Raw genomic sequence first — 17,911 nt, 5'->3', positions numbered from 1 at the left:
ATGTGGGATACATAATCAGCTGTCAAAGGAATATGAAGACTAGGGCTAGACATGACATTTCTTTTACAGCTGCTCTAGTCCTAATTTAACCAATCACAGCACGGGCTGCATCGGAGGATGTGTGATGGGCTATTCGGGCTCGTTTAGGGCTAACCATGACATGTAGGACTATCGATGCCTGGCAGGCAGCGACCATTCTGTGTTGACTCGTCTGCTGTTGCTTGGCCGCCTTAAATAGCCATCATGTCTTACATTCTTTTACGAAAAATTCTACCAGTATAGAGTCCTGTTCCTTCTCCGCGCGAAACGTGCACAATGACGGCCTGCGAGAGAATCGAGGAATGGTTGGTAGCTCGCAAAAAATACAAGGCACTGCGAAAACTCCTCAGATTTCAAAGGTACTTTTGGTCACGTACCAGTATTGACTTGCAAAAGAAGTGGGCCGACCGCCATTACAGAGAGAAGATGAAGGGGGTAGCAATCTGTGAAATTGAGATATACCTGAAGGAAGAAATCGCTACGTTAGAAAAGGAGAAAGAACTCAATCCTTTATCAGAGGAAAAGATCAGGAGACTGAAAGCGCACGAAGAGGAGCTTAACAGTCTCGATTTAGAATGGTGGTTGCATGTGCGGAATTCGAAAAGAATCGAGTATGATCAGCCAAAGGGACATTATGTGCGGCACTATCTCTATATTCTATCAGGCATACTTGAAGGGTATAAAGAAAAGGACTGTTGCGAACTCAGAGGAGGCTGCTGTAATTATAATTGTGGATGTTGCACATCTTCTAGGGTTTGCTCGAGAGGAACACTGAAAACACATTGCTCAGCAATCTACTGTGGATGCTGCATTCGTCGAAGAGGCTGCAGAAAACTTCCAGAGGGAAATTTATAACATACTTCCAAAGTGTTTACGTAAACACTTTGGAAGTATGTCAGATGGAGGATACTCGATGTTGAGCTAGCTTATAAAACAAAACAAACAAAGTCAGACATTCAAACCCCCAACAACATCCTCAATATCCAGTTCCTTCGCCAGACGCTTACGATTATAGACCTAATATTTAACTATTAGAACGAGATAACAAGGAAGGAAGTGGTATATGGTAGGAAAGCTTACTTCCCTTGATGATCCTGATGTATTCTCTTTTAAAAAAGGCATCTTAGCCGGCATATAGCATGCAGAATTGCTTTAGTAGATTGTAGTTAGTCTGATAGCATGGTCTAGCTATAAGAGAGGGATACTTTTATGCTAGCCTAGTTAAAGGAAACTATAGAGTGCTTACAAAGCTTTAGTGCTTAAAAGTGTAAAGTTGACAATCTAACTTTATTTACTAATTGTATAAGCAGAAAATAACTAGCTTTAAATAATATCTAGTCTAAGTAAGTATAGGAACTAAGTTTATATAAAAGTTTTATATTAATAGATAATTATATAAAAGCCTAAAGTTAAAGTTATAATTTTAAAGCATTTATATTAGAACTTTATTATATAAAGAAATATCTCTTAATCTTATAGACAAAGAGACTAGATATATAAAAGTGATTAACTATAATCTACTATTTATATTAATTAAGAAGTATTTAAGTTTTATATTTCTAAAATATATAATTATATTACCTAGTCTAATACTTAAGAAGTTGAATGTTGATTATTATATGAAATTAGCTTTAAAGATATCTATATTATCTCTTCTAAGATTATTCTTTTAATACCCTAGTATTCTAGCTAACCTTAAACTAAAATTAAGACTAATTTTAATAATTAGAAACTTATACTTAATAATTTATCTAATACCTTTATTTCTTATTAATCTAGTTAGGCTTATAATAACCTATTTTAATAAATATATTAAACTAATTAAATTTTTTTTTTAATTTATTAGTTATAAATGTTACTAGCTAGTTATTTTTAAGCAAGAGTAAAAGATAAATTAATTAGATAGTTTTTTTATAGTGATATATATGCAAAAGATCACTCTAAGTATACTGAATAGTATATTTAAGGATATACTTGTAGTGATGGCTGCTATAGATAAATAGGAGTTTATATAGATTGGCAGAAATAGGAGCTTAAGCAGGAAAAGCCAAGGAAAGTATGATAGAAAATAATCACAAATGTTGTTTAGAGCATGCATTGCTGTGCTAAGGTTCTGCATTCTATACAGATTAATGTTAATTGTGACGCCTGATAGATCCGGCGTTTGATTGCTAAGTACTCATCGTTATGAGTATACAACTATTAGAATGAGATAACAAGGAAGGAAGCGGTATATGGTAGGAAAGCTTACTTCCCTTAATGATCCTAATATATTCTCTTTCAAAAAAGATATCTTAGCTGGTGTGTAGTATATAGAATTACTTTAGTAGATTATGATTAGTCTAATAGCATAGTCTAGCTATAAAAAAGAGATATTTTTATATTAATCTAGTTAAAGGAAACTACAGAGTGCTTACAGAGTCTTAGTACCTAAAAGTATAAAGTTAATAATCTAATCTTATTTATTAATTGTATGAGCAGAAGGTAATTAACCTTAAATAATATCTAGCCTGAGTAAATATAAAAACTAAGTTTATATAGAAATTTTATATTAATAAATAGTTATATAAAAGCTTAAAGCTAAAATTATAGTTTTAAGATATTTATACTAGAACTTTATTATATAAAGAAATATTTTTTAGTCTTATAAATAAAGAGACTAAATATATAAAAGTAGCTAGTTATAATCTATTATTTATATTAGTTAAGAAGTGTTTAAGTCTTATATCTTTAAGATATATAGTTGCATTATTTAGTCTAATATTTAAAGAGTTAAATATTAATTATTATATAAAATTAACTTTAGAGATATCTATATTATTTTTTCTAAGATTATCTTTTTAATATCCTAGTATTCTAGCTAATCTTAAACTAAAATTAGGATTAATTTTAATAATTAGAAACTTATGTTTAGCAATTTACTTAATATCTTTATTTTTTATTAATTTAGTCAGGCTTATAATAATCTGCCTTAATAGATATATTAAATTAATTAAATTTTTTTCTTGATTTGTTAGTTGTAAATATCACTGGCTAGTTACTTTTGAGTGAGAGTGAAAGATAAATCAATTAAATAACCTCTTTATAATAATATATGTGTAAAAGACTACTCTAAATATACTAAGTAGTATGCTTAAGGATGTACTTATAGTGATGGCTGTTATGGATAAATAGGAGTTTGTATAGACTAATAGGAATAGGAGTTTAAACAGGAAAAGTTAAGAAAAGTATAATAGGGAATAATTATAAGTGTTGTTTAGAGCATGCATTGCTGTGCTGAGGTTCTGTATTCCATATAGATCAATGCTAATTATGACGCCTGATAGATCTGGCGTTTGATTGCTAAGTACTCATCGTTATGAGTATACAAGCTAAGAAGACTGGAAGCCAGTATTTCACGACGTCGTATTTTCTCTCCTTGGGGCCATGACATCGTAAAGCCCAGACTTGGATCAAGCAGACTTGTTCAAAACTGCAGAAGGATCCGAAACATGACGCTAAGGCTGGGAATTGACATCTCAGACTTTGAGTTTTCTGAAGAGTGAAATCACAACAATGGCGATTATATGGATGGAGTTCAATTGCGGAATTTTCACATCAACCACGCGACACTCGTCCAAGTCCCGCTGGCCACAAATGCAAGAGGCATGCCCTTAAATTTCGTTTGATTTTCTCGTGGATCGTCAATTCCGAGCAATTTCTTGTGGGGTCCACGCGAGGTGTCTGGCAATAAACGACAACTCAACGATCTCAATCTTGATTAAGTGGAAGACTTGTGTTAACCGCGTCAAAAATACATTTGCCTCCAGTAGCCCATTAAAGGAAGAACGGAAACAATGCTGGTGCCGTTGGTATTACGTGTTTGTTGAAATATTCTTGCCCATTCAGCGACATTTCGACCAAGAGACAGGGAGAGCGTCTATGTTTCAAGGCAAGTCCAAACTGTCGGCTCTTTCATAGTTTTCTGTTCTTTGTAGGCTTCCTCGTAGGCTTTCACCTGTCTGTCGAAGTCTGTATCGAGAATTGAGGCGTGAAGGAGAGGCTCCACAGAAGCTGGTTCTTTCAAGCCGCCGTTTGCACATGGGCTGGCGATCTTGAGTTGTGTTTAGGACAGCCTTGTTTTGAATAGAAGGATAATGAAGTTGTTCTCCGGTACCATCAAACTGACTTTCGTAGCAGCCATACTTGCAATAGAGCGCTTTCCACCGACAACGGACCTCGAAGTGCCGTATATATGCGGAGACAGTGTTCACAATTCATCCTATCGATGCTTCACAACGGCTACATGAGCAATCTGTGTCCATAGCCGCTTACCAATGTTGCCCAGGAGGCGACCAGATACCATGAAGTTGGATCGGAAGGAATCACAACGGCGTCCAAACCATGCTTCACAACGGCGACATGCTGTTCAGGTGAAAGATCATAGAGTCACTTTCAGGACGTTCTGTCAGTTTATATCCACCACCATTTTTCTACGTTCCCCGGAGCCGATTCAACGTCATAGTGTCAGTAGAATTGGAAGGAATCACAACGGCGTCTAAACCATGCTTCACAACGGCAACATGGTCTCCCGGTGAGAGATCATAGCGTCACTCTCAGAACGTATGTCGATCAACAATGCTCGCAAAAGCCGATTCGACGTCATAAAGTCAGTCAAAACGGAAGGAATCACAAAGGCATCCTAACCAAGCATCCAGAGGCAGCCTGGCCTTCTGCTGAGAGATCATAGTGTCACTCTCTAGAACATCTTTACCACCTTGCTCGAAGAAGCCGATACGACGTCATAGCGTCAGTCGAATCGGAAGGAGTCACAACGGCGTCCTAACCTGGTATCACAATGGCAACCAGGTCTTCTATTCCATGTGTTGCAGTGGGACATCCACCAACGCCGAGTTAACGTCATAACGTCAGTCAAAACGGAAGGAGTCACAACGGCGTCCTGACTAGGAGTCACAATGGCGTCCTAGCCTTCTAACTTATGAGTGTCGTTCAACCATGAAGTATGAGTAGCTAACTGATTCACCGTCATAACGTCAGTTGAAACAGGAGGAGTCGTAACGGCGTCCTCTCTACGCCCCATATGGATCGGGACGTAGACAGCTATTATTGTCTCGTTCATTCTCTGGTAACAAACCAGACCGCTGCAGTTGGGTACTGCTCGTGGGATTGTCGCCCGAGGGATTGGCCGGAGCCGCACCCCCGGGGTTGGACGAGGCAGCAAACTCCAAACGGACATTGGGGGAAGCGGAACTGGTTGCGTTTGGCTGTCCAGAGACCTGAGTGCTGAACAACGGCGGAACTTGGGCATAATTGAGGGGGACTGCAGGAGCGCTATATTGAAAATCGTCAGTTTTAACATATACTACCATATGGATGTCTCAGAAGATCCGCCCATACTGGCTCGTTGTACCTCGACCAACGCCATTGCATATTCATGCCTCTGACGTCTGGATGCAACCGTTAGCTTCTGTTGGCATGTATATAGGTTTGCATGAGTTCACTCACGGTCGCTCGATTATATGTCTGTACGAGAGCCAGAAGAGGGGCCCCTGGGCGGTCTATCACGGTGGCTTTCATCTGGCACATGCAGTAGGAGGGAACCCCTGATAAACTGTTGGGACAAAGATTTTGGACTCTGATGTGCCATTTCGGGAGTCCTACAGTCGTCTATCACGATATTAGTTAGCCTGACTGGAAGTCACAATAAGAGGACAATTATATGCCTAGGTACCTCGTATGCATATGATATGTCGTAGTATTCGATTAAATAGGTAGGGCGATTAACATCTCGTCCCCGTTCATGCGATAGTATATCTATCGCAAGTTTGAATAGCAGACAAGACATCCCCTCCTCCACCTTTTCTCCACGTTCATGTGCGAATAGCTCTAGCTCTGCGTTCTATCTATCTCTCGGCCACGGCTCTGAAACTAAAATTGCGTCTCTCCATTTATTGGAGTACCTCTGCAAATCCTAATTACTGTGCTGAGCAGCGTTGATAGCTGCCACACTCCCCATCGCTCTTTGATGCTGCACAGGTTTAGCTCCATTTATCTCTTGCTTTGCCTCCCGAGCATCTCCCCAGCCTCCTCCTCCTCCAGGGGTCATGATGATCACTCGGTCTCCTGGGTTCGCACGGATAGTGTTCTTGGGCCCCAGGTTGATGGTCCGGTCATCTTTCACGAACAAATTCCTACCCATAGCTCCGTCTTCGCCGCCCTGTAAACCATAAGGAGCATGTGAACGACGATCTGAGAGGATAGAGACAGATAGAGGCTTGCGGGACTCTATTTCTCGCACACATCCTTCACCACCTTTGTACTGGCCTGCGCCGCCAGAGCCATTGCGCAAGCCAACTGAGCGCACCATGCAGGGATAACGACGCTCAAAAACTTCACAGTCGGTGATACGCGTGTTCGTCATGTGGACGTGTACGCCATCTGTGCCATGCCAGCCAGGACCAGCTCCGGCTCCGCCCGCAATGGTTTCGTAGTATCCGTATCCCGGGGTGTAAGAGCCATCTGGATTTAGACGACTGCTTGTGCCGAAAGTGAGATTGTTCAGACACCCTTGACTAGCGGCACACGCATCGAAACAGCGTAAAATGACGTCCGTGACACGCTGCGACGTGACACAATTACCTCCAACAATTGCAGCGTCGGCGCTGGGGGACAAGATGGTGCGCGGTGGCATGATAACATTGATAGGGTTTAGGCATCCTTGATTCAGTGGGATATCCTCCTTGACGAGGCATCGCAGTACATAGATGATGGCGGAGTATGTGACTGATGTCGGGGCATTAGTACTGCCGTATACTTCAGGTCCTGTGCCGGTGAAATCAAAGACAGCGGTGCCCTCCTTTCCATTAATGTCAATGGATAGACAAATTGGACTTCCGTCGTCCATATAGTCAACTGCCTTGAGCGTTTGTCCTCCGAATTTTTGATGAGTTTCCTTGAGCAGTCGTCTAACAGCAATCTCGGCATTTTCTTGTATAGCTTTCATATAGAACTGGGGATTGTCAGCATACGGCATTTTAATATTTGGAATTTCAAGTTTTACCAAAACAGTCTCAAGTCCATACTCCTGCAGCAGCTGGCCGATTAATTGGATCACCCTTCTGGTTGGCACCAGTCTGTGCTCGTAAGTCTGCCATGTTATCGGACAGGTTACGTGCTCCACTACATCCAGGGTACTGTGCAGGGCGGATGAGTAGGTGCTCTCGCACAGCTTCCTCATCAAAGACACCATCACGCACAAGATGTATAGATTCAATGGCAGCACCTTCTTGCCATAGCTCTGTGGAGTTTGGAGGTAGCGACCCAGCGGAAATGCCACCAATATCTGCATGATGACCTCGCGACGCAACATAGAAAACTATCTTTCCGTCATGGAATACCGGCGTGATGACGGTGAGATCTGGGAGATGGGTTCCTCCGCAGACTATGACGATTAGCACCGATACTCAAATTCAGATACGGAAAAAGTTCATGACAAGTCAACTCACTCGGATGATTAGAGACCAGCACATCGCCCTCCTTTAGCTTATCTTTCCAATAATCGTGTTGCCACAGTACTGCATACTGCATACTTCCCAGATGCACGGGGACATGCGGAGCTGTGCCACATTAGCGACAATATCATACCACTTGTATAAGATCACTCACCATTGGCAACTAATTGGCCGTCACCAGAGAAAATAGCGCACGAGAAGTCCAAACGCTCCTTGATGTTTGTGCTCACACTCGTTTTCTGCAGAGTACGGCCCATTTGTTCAGCAATACCCATGAAACGATGGCCAAATACAGAAAGCTGCACAGGGTCAACGGTGCGAACCACAGGATCTGAAGCACTGGCTGAACTCTCGGGTATAATGTCAATAACTATATGACTCTTGAGTACCGTTGCTTTTGCTCCTGGGGTCACTAGAATAGTCTGCGTCTTGTCGATTATTAACGCCGGGCCAACCAACCGATTGCCCACTGGAAGGGTTTCAAGCCGGTAGACTGGCGTCGATTGCCAGCCATGTTGCTCAAAGTAGACCTTTTTCGTCATGAACTTGGCTTCTGCGGCCGGCCCCTGAATGGAACTGAGAGCCTCTAGTTGCTTTGATGGTGGTAAACTTCTCTCGCCAGTCCCTCGTTTACGACCAACGGCACGTAAACGAACGTCGCCGATGCAGACATCACGAGGCAAGCTAAAGCCAAACTCCTGGCGATGTCTCTCAATGAAACATTCACCAAACGCCCACTGATCACCTGCAGTAGGCTGTGGGATCATAATCAAGGTATCGGAACCATGATAGTGCATGTGTAAGAAGAGCTCAACATATATCTCATCGCCGGTTGCCTCATCAATTCCTTGATCACGCAGCTGACCAAACGCTTTCGTTCGTAGCTGCTCGACCATTTCCTGAATTTGGGGTACCGTTTCTGGACCAAAGATAAGATACATGCCAACGGCATTTGTACGTCGGCAACAATATCTGCGAGCGCCATACCATAAGCCGATAATATGGAAGTGTATCGGTGTAGTAGTACACGACTGATGCCCAGAGCTGCGGCAATAGAGCAAGCGTGCTGTCCCCCAGCACCTCCAAATACCACCAGTTCGTGCTGACTGGTTTCAAACCCGCGAGCCTCAGTCAATGTGCGTATAGGTCTGCACATACTTTCATTCGCAACACGTAAGAAACCCAAGGCAACTTCCTCTGGAGAAAGGGTGCGTTGTGTATCACGCTCAATTTCCTTTGCCAGTTCAACAAGAACTTCACGAGCAGCTGCTTCATCCAGGGGCTCGTTTTCGTCTGGACCAAAGATACGTGGGAAACACTCAGGGACCAACCGGCCCAGCACCAGATTGGCATCGGTTACTGTTGCCGGTCCACCTTTGCGATAGCACGCCGGTCCAGGATGAGCGCCTGCACTGTCTGGTCCAACCTTGAACAACCCATGAGACCAGAAAAGCCGAGATCCTCCACCTGCCGCAACGGTGTTGATGTCAAGCTGAGGAGTCTGCAGTGCAATCCCCGCTGTGACACTTTCGAAAACATGCTCATACATACCAGCATAGCGAGATACATCTGCATTAAATAGGTGACCTTGCCAATGTTTTATAGATCAGGGTGGAATAAATACCTGTTGAAGTGCCTCCCATATCAAACCCAATGAGCGGTTTCTCGTCATAACATGTTTGAGCATAACCGACAACTCCACCTGCTGGACCGGACAGAATGGCTCGCAATCCGGAAAAACGCCGGAAGTCGACAAGACCGCCATCACTCTGCATCATGTCACAACGTGGCGACTCTGCAGCCTCTAATTGACCGACGAATCCCGGACGAAAACCATCGGTATATTGACGAGTGAGTGGTGTAAGGTATGCGTCGGCGGTAGCTGACTGTCCTCGAGGAACCATCTTGATCTGCGAATTCAAAAGACGCTGTCAGTAAAAGCCACCACAGCTAAACAGCGATCAAGACATACCATGGGTTGTAAGACAGCGCTCACTGATACACTGATTCCCAATTCCTCCGCTACTGCAGCAACGGCAAGCTCGTGACCTGGGTATGTGTAGCTGTGCATGAAACAGATACTAACGCTGCGAATGCCTTGGTCACGAAGACCCTGCAGTTGCTGGCGCACTAAATCAAGATCAGGTCGACGCAAGACGCGCACAACCTTTTTCGAAACACCAAGAACTAGGTCTGGATCACCTTTGATCTCTTCATCAGTCGGTCGTCTTTGGTCTGGGTCTTCAGTAAACGCCTCGAGCGTGACTCGTTCGTCGACTTCGACAACAGTCTCGTATAGAACAGCGGGCACAGTAACGCTGAGATCGAATATATCCGGACGTGCTTGATTTCCAATAACCAGCAGGTCCTTGAAGCCCTTTGTTATTAGAAAGGCACATCGCTCGCCTTTGCGCTCTAATAAGGCGTTCGTTGCCACTGTTGTGCCCATTCGAATGCTCTCTACATCCCGGAGATCGAGCGGTTGGCCTCGTGGAATGGATGAATGAGATGCAACTTCCAGAACACGCCGGATACCTTCTGTCGGGGCATCGTTATAGTTCTGAGGATCAACAGAGAGCAATTTCAGTATAAGGTCATCTCGATTGGGGATCGAGGCGTGGACATCTGTGAAGGTGCCTCCCCGGTCGATGGCGATGCGAATTCCCGGCATTTTGAAACGAATGTCTTGCACGAAATTTTTTCAAAGGAATACTCGAGTCAACACTCACTCTTCAACTAGAATATCTTTATATCACAGTTCCAAATGCCAAATCCAGTGCTTCCTACTACTATTATCAGCCATCGGCTGCATTCATGCCGCGGCCTGCATGCAGCCGGCGGCTTTATAGAGTAGAACCAACATTGGAACTCTAGAAATCATGGTTCGGAGAAAAAGTGTACATCTATTCGTTTATTGCTTGTGTTACAAGTGTAATACCCTCTTTGCATTCCCTCCCATGACCATTGCATACTCCTCGTCACCGAGCGCCTCTCGTACCGCATCTCGGTTCCAAGTCATCGCCGGCCAGAGGGCTGTCTTCTTAACCGGTGCAAAGAATGGATGGTCAGTGCCAAACATTACACGGTCAACACCACTTGCTTCTACCGCAGCTTTTAGTCCAATCTTGTCGAATATAACTTCCATCGAGGTAGATATTCTTGCGGAGGACTTCCCATAGTGACAACCGCGGTTCATTACTCAAAGCTATGTCCCTGTCATGCTCCATACATGCCTCGATGCGTCCGGCAAGAAAAGGCAATGTCCCGCCGCTATGAGAAAGTATTAGTCGCAATTTCGGTATTTTGTCAAATACTCTGGCTAGGAACATGCGGGTAATAGCGATGGTGGTCTCGGCCGTAAAGCCGATTGATAGCGGCATTATTTGACTGTTTCCGTGCTTTCCACCCCATACTGAGGCCGGAAGTCCGTAGTTTGGGTGTATAAAAACAGGCAGATCAGCCTCAGCTAGTGCACGCCAAACGGGCAACAATCGCGGATCGTCAAGCCCGTCTCCCAGTCCGTTGGTGCCAATGACAACTCCTCGGGCCTGTGGGAGCATGGTGATGTTTTGGACTTGGACCAAAATCGTTGACTCGTCCAACCGAGATAATGGTAGCATGGCAAAGAAGTATAGTCTCTGTTTATACTTTTCACATAGTGTATTCATGGCATTGTTCATAGAAACAGCAGTTTCTCCCGCCATCGAAGGCTCAAGGAAATCGAGCCATGGATTTCCCATCGACAAAACTGAGATGTCGATGTCATGAGTGTCCATAAAGGCAATCTTTGCCGTAACTGAATAGTAGTGGTCCGTGAGCGGTCGACCAGGCAGACTGCCCGATGCTGGCGAGTAGGGGCGATTACATAGACAGGGAAAATCAATATCCGGAACATATTTGATGTACGGGATCTCACTGCGTGCCTTCAAAAATTTCGATGTACTCTGGTGGGTACAGATGACTGTGTATATCAACAACAGGCATGGTGGAATTGCGGGTCTGAAAATTTTCCAGGCTCGGTTTTGACTGTCGGCAAAGAAGGCATATTTTCCTTTGTCAATATATAATGAATAGTCCGGGGCCTGCAGTATCGTCGGCTGCATACATGCGAGCCGAGGCCAGGGGAACCGCAGCTTTGAGAAAAATATAAAGAGATTTTTTGCAATGCTCCATAGCTATGCAGTGCTACAAACCTTGGAGCCTATACAACCATGTCGAAGTCTCTCGATATTGTCATCGTCGGTGCCGGCATTGGCGGCTTGACGTTGGCTATAGGCCTGGAACACCGGAACATCCCCTATACTCTCTATGAAGCTGCCACACAGTTCAGCGCTATCGGTGCCGGTGTTGGCCTTGGCCCCAACGCTCTACGTGCCATGGCTATCATGGACCCAGTGCTGCGTGAGATGTATAACGGAATATCCTCCGGAAATCTGACGCCAAATAAGGAACACGTTGCCATGGATGTGATGTACGCTGAGGAAGGACTAGGTGAAAAACATGGCTGGCAGCCTGCTCCATTCGGCGCCGAGTGTTACGAGCGTACCAGTGCCCACCGCAAGGATTTGCTGGATATCATGACCAGCCGCATTAACCGAGAACGAGTACGATTCGGCAAGCGCGTAGACTCCGTTCGTCAGGATGAGAATGGAGTGACTATTACTTTTAAGGATGGTGAGACTGTGCAGGCCGACCTTCTCATCGGTGCAGACGGTATCAGGGGACCAACACGCCAGGCTGTGCTGGGAGAGCAGTATCCTGACAAAGTCTCTGCGACGTACAGTGGTAAATACGTCTACCGGTCGATTGCACCCATGAAAGAGGCGCTGGATATCCTCGGCCAACATGCAGGTGATGCACGTACATTCCTGGGACCAGGAGTCAATTTCATCACATATCCCATCTCGAGGGGCACGGAATACAACATGGTCGCTATCAAAGTAACTGACGAGCCTTGGTCCCTCCCACAATGGACACAGGAAGTAACTCGTGAAGAGATGGCTGCTGACTTTGAGGGAGTTGATCGACGGATTGTGAAGTTGCTAGATGTAAGTAATTCTAACTATAAGTAGAGGGATTAAACCACCACAGAGCATCACTAACACATCATCACAGTGGGCACAACCTCTACGATGGGCACTATGGCACCACTACGACACGCCTACCTACTACAACGACCGTATCTGCCTCCTTGGTGACTCTGCCCACGCTACTACTCCACATCAGGCTTCAGGAGCTGGCCAATGTATTGAGGATGCGCTTGTGATGTCTCACTTGTTAGGGCTAATCCAGCACCGCAAGCACGTGCCATATGCTTTCAAGGTGTACGACGCTTTACGGCGCCCACGCGCACAAAAGGTCGTACAAACGAGCCAAGAACTTGGTAAAATATACACTTTAACGTCTCCAGAGCTAACCGACATGGATTCCATTGTTGAAAATCTTAATCACCGTTTCCTGTGGATCTGGGAGCATGATATTGAAGGCGATTTGAAGACAGCTACTGAACAGTTCAAGGCTCTGGTGGAGGAAGCAAGGTTATAATTCTAGCCACAAACAGCTCACATGCTCCTGTGAATCCAAGACTATTTTTATTTATTCCTATGTGGATAGACCTAGGTAGATACAGGCAACTATATTACAAGAGTGCTCCCACAGCAGTCTCAAAAGAACTACTCAACAACATCGTCCCTATTGAATCCCATGATAGTGCATTCTCTTCATCTAGCAGTTCCAGTAATGAGTCTTCTCCAGCCTGTGCCGACGATGTTGTTGTATTGGCCGCAAACTCGGTCACCATGGTCTGCAGTTAACATATTATACTCACCCACAGCTGCATAGTGCCCGGCATCATTGGATTTGAAGCCCCGTGGCGCTCGGCCATGGCAGTACACTTGTCCAAGAGCACCAGTGGCTCGCTAAACATCTGTTGATCGCACAGGATACTCAACGTCACAACCAGAGTTGAGGAGTATAGATAGTACACATCCCACCATGTCCCGGCATTGAATTCACTGATCTCATCAAGCTTTAGCAGCAGCTCACACGCTCTTCGACCTGAGCAGCTACACACTTTGGCCATACGTGCTATCTCCTCAGTGGCACTCTCTTCAGGCCTTAGTGTTGCCTGGTAGTACAGTAGCAGCGCATATCTTGTCAAAAGCGTTACTGCATAGTGGTACTGAATATGAAGGAGTAGTGTCGGTCGCCGAAAAGCATCCGGCAAAGTAACTGCCTCGGGCAGAGCAAGGTGTACCGGCAGCGAATTGTGCCATCGACTTAAATCTCGTAGAAGACTTGCTGTAGGAGATAATGGGCCGATATACGTCTCGGCACTGGTGGTGATTGTGGGAAGATCTCGACATACGAGGCCTAGTAGCTTTACTAGTTGTGTCCAGCATAAGATATAGTCCGGTGGGCCGAAAAACCCACTGCTACCCAAGATGCGCTCTCGCGGAGCAGCGGTTGAGCACTTTGTAGCATCAATAGCACTAGGACGGTCATGCGAAGAGACCTGCATCTGTTCAAAGCCATACAAAGTCCACCACAGCACTTTGCGAAGTTCACGAGCCAAACGGGGGCCAGCAGGTTCAATCTCATCACGATGTAGCCCAATGGCAATGGCAATACGTCCTGCGGCCCCTGTTATTGTCCAGCATGCGTCACGATGGTTGGTGTTGTGAAGATGGAGCGCTGCTAGCAGCAATGTCTGCACAGAGTTTACGCTCGACGTAAATAATACTCCAGGTAGGAGGGTTTCAACATGTGACCACCACCGCTGTTCGTCGGCCAACATGGAGCTGTGATTGTTGTTGGCAAAACTGCCCTTTTGAGCCCTGACTCCAAGAATGAGCACACATAAGAGACTACAAAGCCAGGCACGGTCCACTGAGTCTGGTGCGACACGCCATTTATCAAAGGTCTCAAGAAATGCTGCTTCATGCAGGACTGGGAAATCACTGTTTACGCGGTCAAAGTAGACACGCACAAGCTCATCCAGAGTCTGTGAGTATTGAGTCAGTAGCTCTGATTCACCGGGAATGACATATGGGATTGCCACCAAAAAGAACCATCTGACCATACCGGCCTTGCGACTCGCGGCCCAGCAATGTTCGCAGTCTCATCTGGAAGACATATGAGCTGGCCGGGCCGATATATTGGCCCTGGCCCTGTCGATCATGTACTAGGGTTTTACTCTCCTTGGGTAACGGATCAATGCTATCAGGCTGCTGGATTGGCCCAGCACTCCCTTTGTCTTCCGGAAGTGGAATGCCAAGTGAGCGGCCAACGGCTCGCAGGGCGTTGAGGTCTCCAACATCGGTCTCAGGGATCAAGCCTCTGACTAGACCCTCGAGCAGATTCACACGGGAGCGTACATGATCGACGCTGCCGTATAGACGCTGTCTTGCGCGGTTTGGTGATGATGCATTGGTAATCGTGCTGCTGGCAGTGCTGGCAGCGTGGCTGGCCTGGAATACGATGACACTTGTGCTTTCGCGATTTGCAGCGGTCACAGCTATGTTCTGTGCGCTTGCGGTCCTCGATTGGGCCCATATTGCGGCGTAGGTGAGTTCAGTGTAAGTATTGATATCTATGACTCGGCGAGGGCTGGTTATCTCAACCCAGGCACAATAATTGTGTGCCTGAGGCAACAAGGCATCAAAAAGGGCTGTCGGCTGCGTGCATGCGACGGGGGCGACTTGGCAGCCAATCACAGGACGCGCTTTGCTATCGCGTGGCTCCGCTAGCCCTAAGAGCCCCCAACTGGGGAAGATAAGGAGCTTCAATAGTAACAGCTCGGAAATGGCTTCATCCGTGCTTCACCTGTCTGCCCGGCGCTATATATATATATGAATGCATTCCTCTCTCTGTCTCTGTGGGCATGACCGAGAAAGCCACATACGGTATTCGCAGTCGGCGTAAGTGTACAACATGAGCCCATCCTCGACTACTACATAAAACCTATTAACCTAACTTCTAGTATACCCAACGCAATGGAAAAATCACCGAAAGACATGGATAGTGAGGTCGTTGACGACAAGGAGCTTGGTGTCACGGTTAAGATGACCGGCGACGGCATCCCGTTAGTACCGCAGCCCAGTGACGACCCAACCGATGCTCTGGTAAGGATTGAAGCTGAATAACATGTTCAAACAAGATGCAAACTGACAACATCAGAACTGGTCGAGCTTGACAAAACATACTGCTCTCGTTGTACTCGCTTTTGAGTCATTCCTAATAAAATTCAGCGCCGTTGTCGTCGTACGTTTGAACCTCATGCTGGTTCTCTTCCATTCTTCTCACAACAACCTTGGCAACAGGCCCCTTCTGCTCTCTTATTTGCGGAACAGTTTGATGTTTCTAAATCGACGGCAACCTACCTCGGATCAGCACCCACCATTCTTAACGCTATCACTTCTTTTATCTGGATTCCGCTCAGTCATCGCATGGGTCGTCGTCCCATCTTGTTGCTCGGGAACCTGGTTGCTCTCATAGCTGCCATAGGGGTTGCCAATTCACAGACTTTTGCCCAGGCCCTGGGCTGTCGGATGGTGCAGACATTTTTTGGTTCTGTTGGTCTGTCCATTGGCCCGGCGGCGATTTCTGATATGTTCTTCCTGCACGAAAAAGGTAAACGCATGGGTGTCAACAGTATTTTACTCGTCATTGGACCTTACGTTGGTAAGATATATATCCTAAGACTGCTATTATTGCATCAACATCATCATAATCTCGATTTATTAACGATCTTTTAGGCGGGGTTGTCGGCGGTGCCATTGCCGGAAGCAGTCTCGGCTGGCGCTGGTCGGTATATTTGACGGCTATTTTGTTTGGCGCAGAATTTATCGCTCAGTTTCTATTTGGTAATTTTAACCATCCACCTTTCTTTGCTTATTTTTTTATACCTTTGGCACTGGTTGTCATCTTGACTCGTATACTAACTGAAGCACATGTAGTCCCTGAGACGATCTACGAACGAGACCAGCCAACTCCCTATATCAAGTTACATGGTCCACTCTCTGTGATGCGCTTCCGCATTCCCACTATCACTGAGAGCTGGCGAGAAACATTTCTTCATCCCTTCGTCATGTTCGCCTATCTATCAGTCTTGTTGCCAGCCTTCTGGTTCTCTGTTGCGGCGATGACCGAAGTAGGAAACACTGCTGGCTTTGTTCTGAACTTTGGAGCCGACAGTCAATATCACTTTACTACCACTCAAGTAGGCCTATGCTACTTATCAGGTATTATTGGCGCTGGGTTGGGAGAGATTTGTGGCGGACCACTCTGTGATCTTATGGCTAGATCATCTATCAAGCAAAATAAGGAGTGGAGGCCAGAACGGCTCTTGCATCTGTCTTGGTTGGGACTTTTGACTACCGTGGTAAGATCTTCCTTCCTGTCTTCCTTATTGCCTAAAATTTATTCTAATGTGATTAGGCTGGTATTCTTTTATACGGCTTCGAGCTCGAATACGGTCACAGTTGGGTTTCCGCTCTCACAGGCATTGCTCTACTCACTTTCGGTCAAGAAGTCCTCGTCACCGTGTTGCTGACTTACATGACCGATTGCTACCGGGCACAGGCCTCTGAGGTCGCTATTGTCTTCCAATTCTTCTTTGCCGTCCAGTGTTACCATGTACCTTTTTATCTACCGCAGTGGATTGCAGAGCCCGCGGGTGTCAAAGTTCCGTACCTAGTTTTTGCCGTTTTACCTATTGTTCTATTCCCGCCTTGTATAGGCAGTTTGATGTGGAAAGGGAGGAAGATTCGTAGCAAGGGTGCTCTGCCTAGGAAGCGGTCGTCCTTAGCCACTACGTAGTACCTAGGTAATATACCATCGGTTCATCGAGAGCTGATTCGAGGACAAAGGACAAAAGCGCACATGATTCTATTCTTGAAGATGGAAATAGTATAATAAAATTCTACGGACTTGAATTATCATATACAATAGGGTAGTTACTTTACTTTGAACTGTTTCTATAACCAAGAGGTAGTAACGCGGACATCAATAGGAGACAGAAGTATGTAACCAAGTAGTCTGTAAAATCCCTCAAAAACATGTCACACTAGGTCGAATACTTTCGATGGAAAGTTGCACAAATCAACATCTGGTCACAGGAAGGTAAATGGGCATGTTATCGTTTTGTTGAGAATCTAGACCGTTGAATTCCTCACCCTCCACATCAATCGATTGATGGACTTGCTAGCAGAAATCCCAAATCCACAAAATATCTCTTCTAAGATCGACAATGATTACGATATTGGTTCACAAGCATCGAGGATTGGATCTCAAGAACGGTCTGGATATCGGAGGGCCCCATCCTCACAAAGTCGGAGCCTACAACCGGAGCTCCGTAGCAT

General features: G+C 45.5%; 5 protein-coding genes across 5 annotated transcripts; 2 read left to right on the top strand and 3 right to left on the bottom strand.

Moving 5' to 3' along the window:
* Positions 1–6,010: 6,010 nt before the first annotated feature.
* UA08_04737 (hypothetical protein) lies at positions 6,011–10,221 on the bottom strand (the record flags this gene model as incomplete). The annotated part of the gene is made up of 8 exons (XM_020267040.1): positions 6,011–7,048; positions 7,122–7,480; positions 7,545–7,655; positions 7,705–8,449; positions 8,538–8,656; positions 8,709–9,119; positions 9,175–9,460; positions 9,523–10,221. 8 exons carry the CDS (start codon positions 10,219–10,221, stop codon positions 6,011–6,013), a joined length of 3,768 nt encoding a protein of 1,255 aa, XP_020119906.1.
* A 252-nt stretch (positions 10,222–10,473) lies between these two features.
* UA08_04736 (hypothetical protein) lies at positions 10,474–11,534 on the bottom strand (the record flags this gene model as incomplete). Its single annotated transcript, XM_020267039.1, has 3 exons — positions 10,474–10,688; positions 10,780–11,384; positions 11,467–11,534. The coding sequence occupies 3 exons, from the start codon at positions 11,532–11,534 to the stop codon at positions 10,474–10,476; spliced, it is 888 nt and encodes a 295-aa protein (XP_020120181.1).
* A 227-nt stretch (positions 11,535–11,761) lies between these two features.
* UA08_04735 (hypothetical protein) lies at positions 11,762–13,094 on the top strand (the record flags this gene model as incomplete). Its single annotated transcript, XM_020267037.1, has 2 exons — positions 11,762–12,598; positions 12,666–13,094. The coding sequence occupies 2 exons, from the start codon at positions 11,762–11,764 to the stop codon at positions 13,092–13,094; spliced, it is 1,266 nt and encodes a 421-aa protein (XP_020120180.1).
* Positions 13,095–13,188: 94 nt separating this feature from the next.
* UA08_04734 (hypothetical protein) lies at positions 13,189–15,104 on the bottom strand (the record flags this gene model as incomplete). The annotated part of the gene is made up of 4 exons (XM_020267036.1): positions 13,189–13,338; positions 13,378–14,553; positions 14,621–14,892; positions 14,927–15,104. 4 exons carry the CDS (start codon positions 15,102–15,104, stop codon positions 13,189–13,191), a joined length of 1,776 nt encoding a protein of 591 aa, XP_020120040.1.
* Positions 15,105–15,544: 440 nt separating this feature from the next.
* UA08_04733 (hypothetical protein) lies at positions 15,545–17,369 on the top strand (the record flags this gene model as incomplete). Its single annotated transcript, XM_020267035.1, has 6 exons — positions 15,545–15,673; positions 15,729–15,812; positions 15,872–16,232; positions 16,307–16,414; positions 16,508–16,932; positions 16,989–17,369. The coding sequence occupies 6 exons, from the start codon at positions 15,545–15,547 to the stop codon at positions 17,367–17,369; spliced, it is 1,488 nt and encodes a 495-aa protein (XP_020120177.1).
* Between the last annotated feature and the right edge of the window lie 542 nt (positions 17,370–17,911).

This window comes from Talaromyces atroroseus (genome assembly GCF_001907595.1).
Source record: "Talaromyces atroroseus strain IBT 11181 chromosome Unknown scaffold_5, whole genome shotgun sequence".
In the NCBI taxonomy this organism is placed as follows: Eukaryota; Fungi; Ascomycota; class Eurotiomycetes; order Eurotiales; family Trichocomaceae; genus Talaromyces; species Talaromyces atroroseus.
The sequence above is the reverse complement of the archived record's forward strand: the minus strand, read 5'-3'. Positions and strand labels throughout refer to the sequence as shown.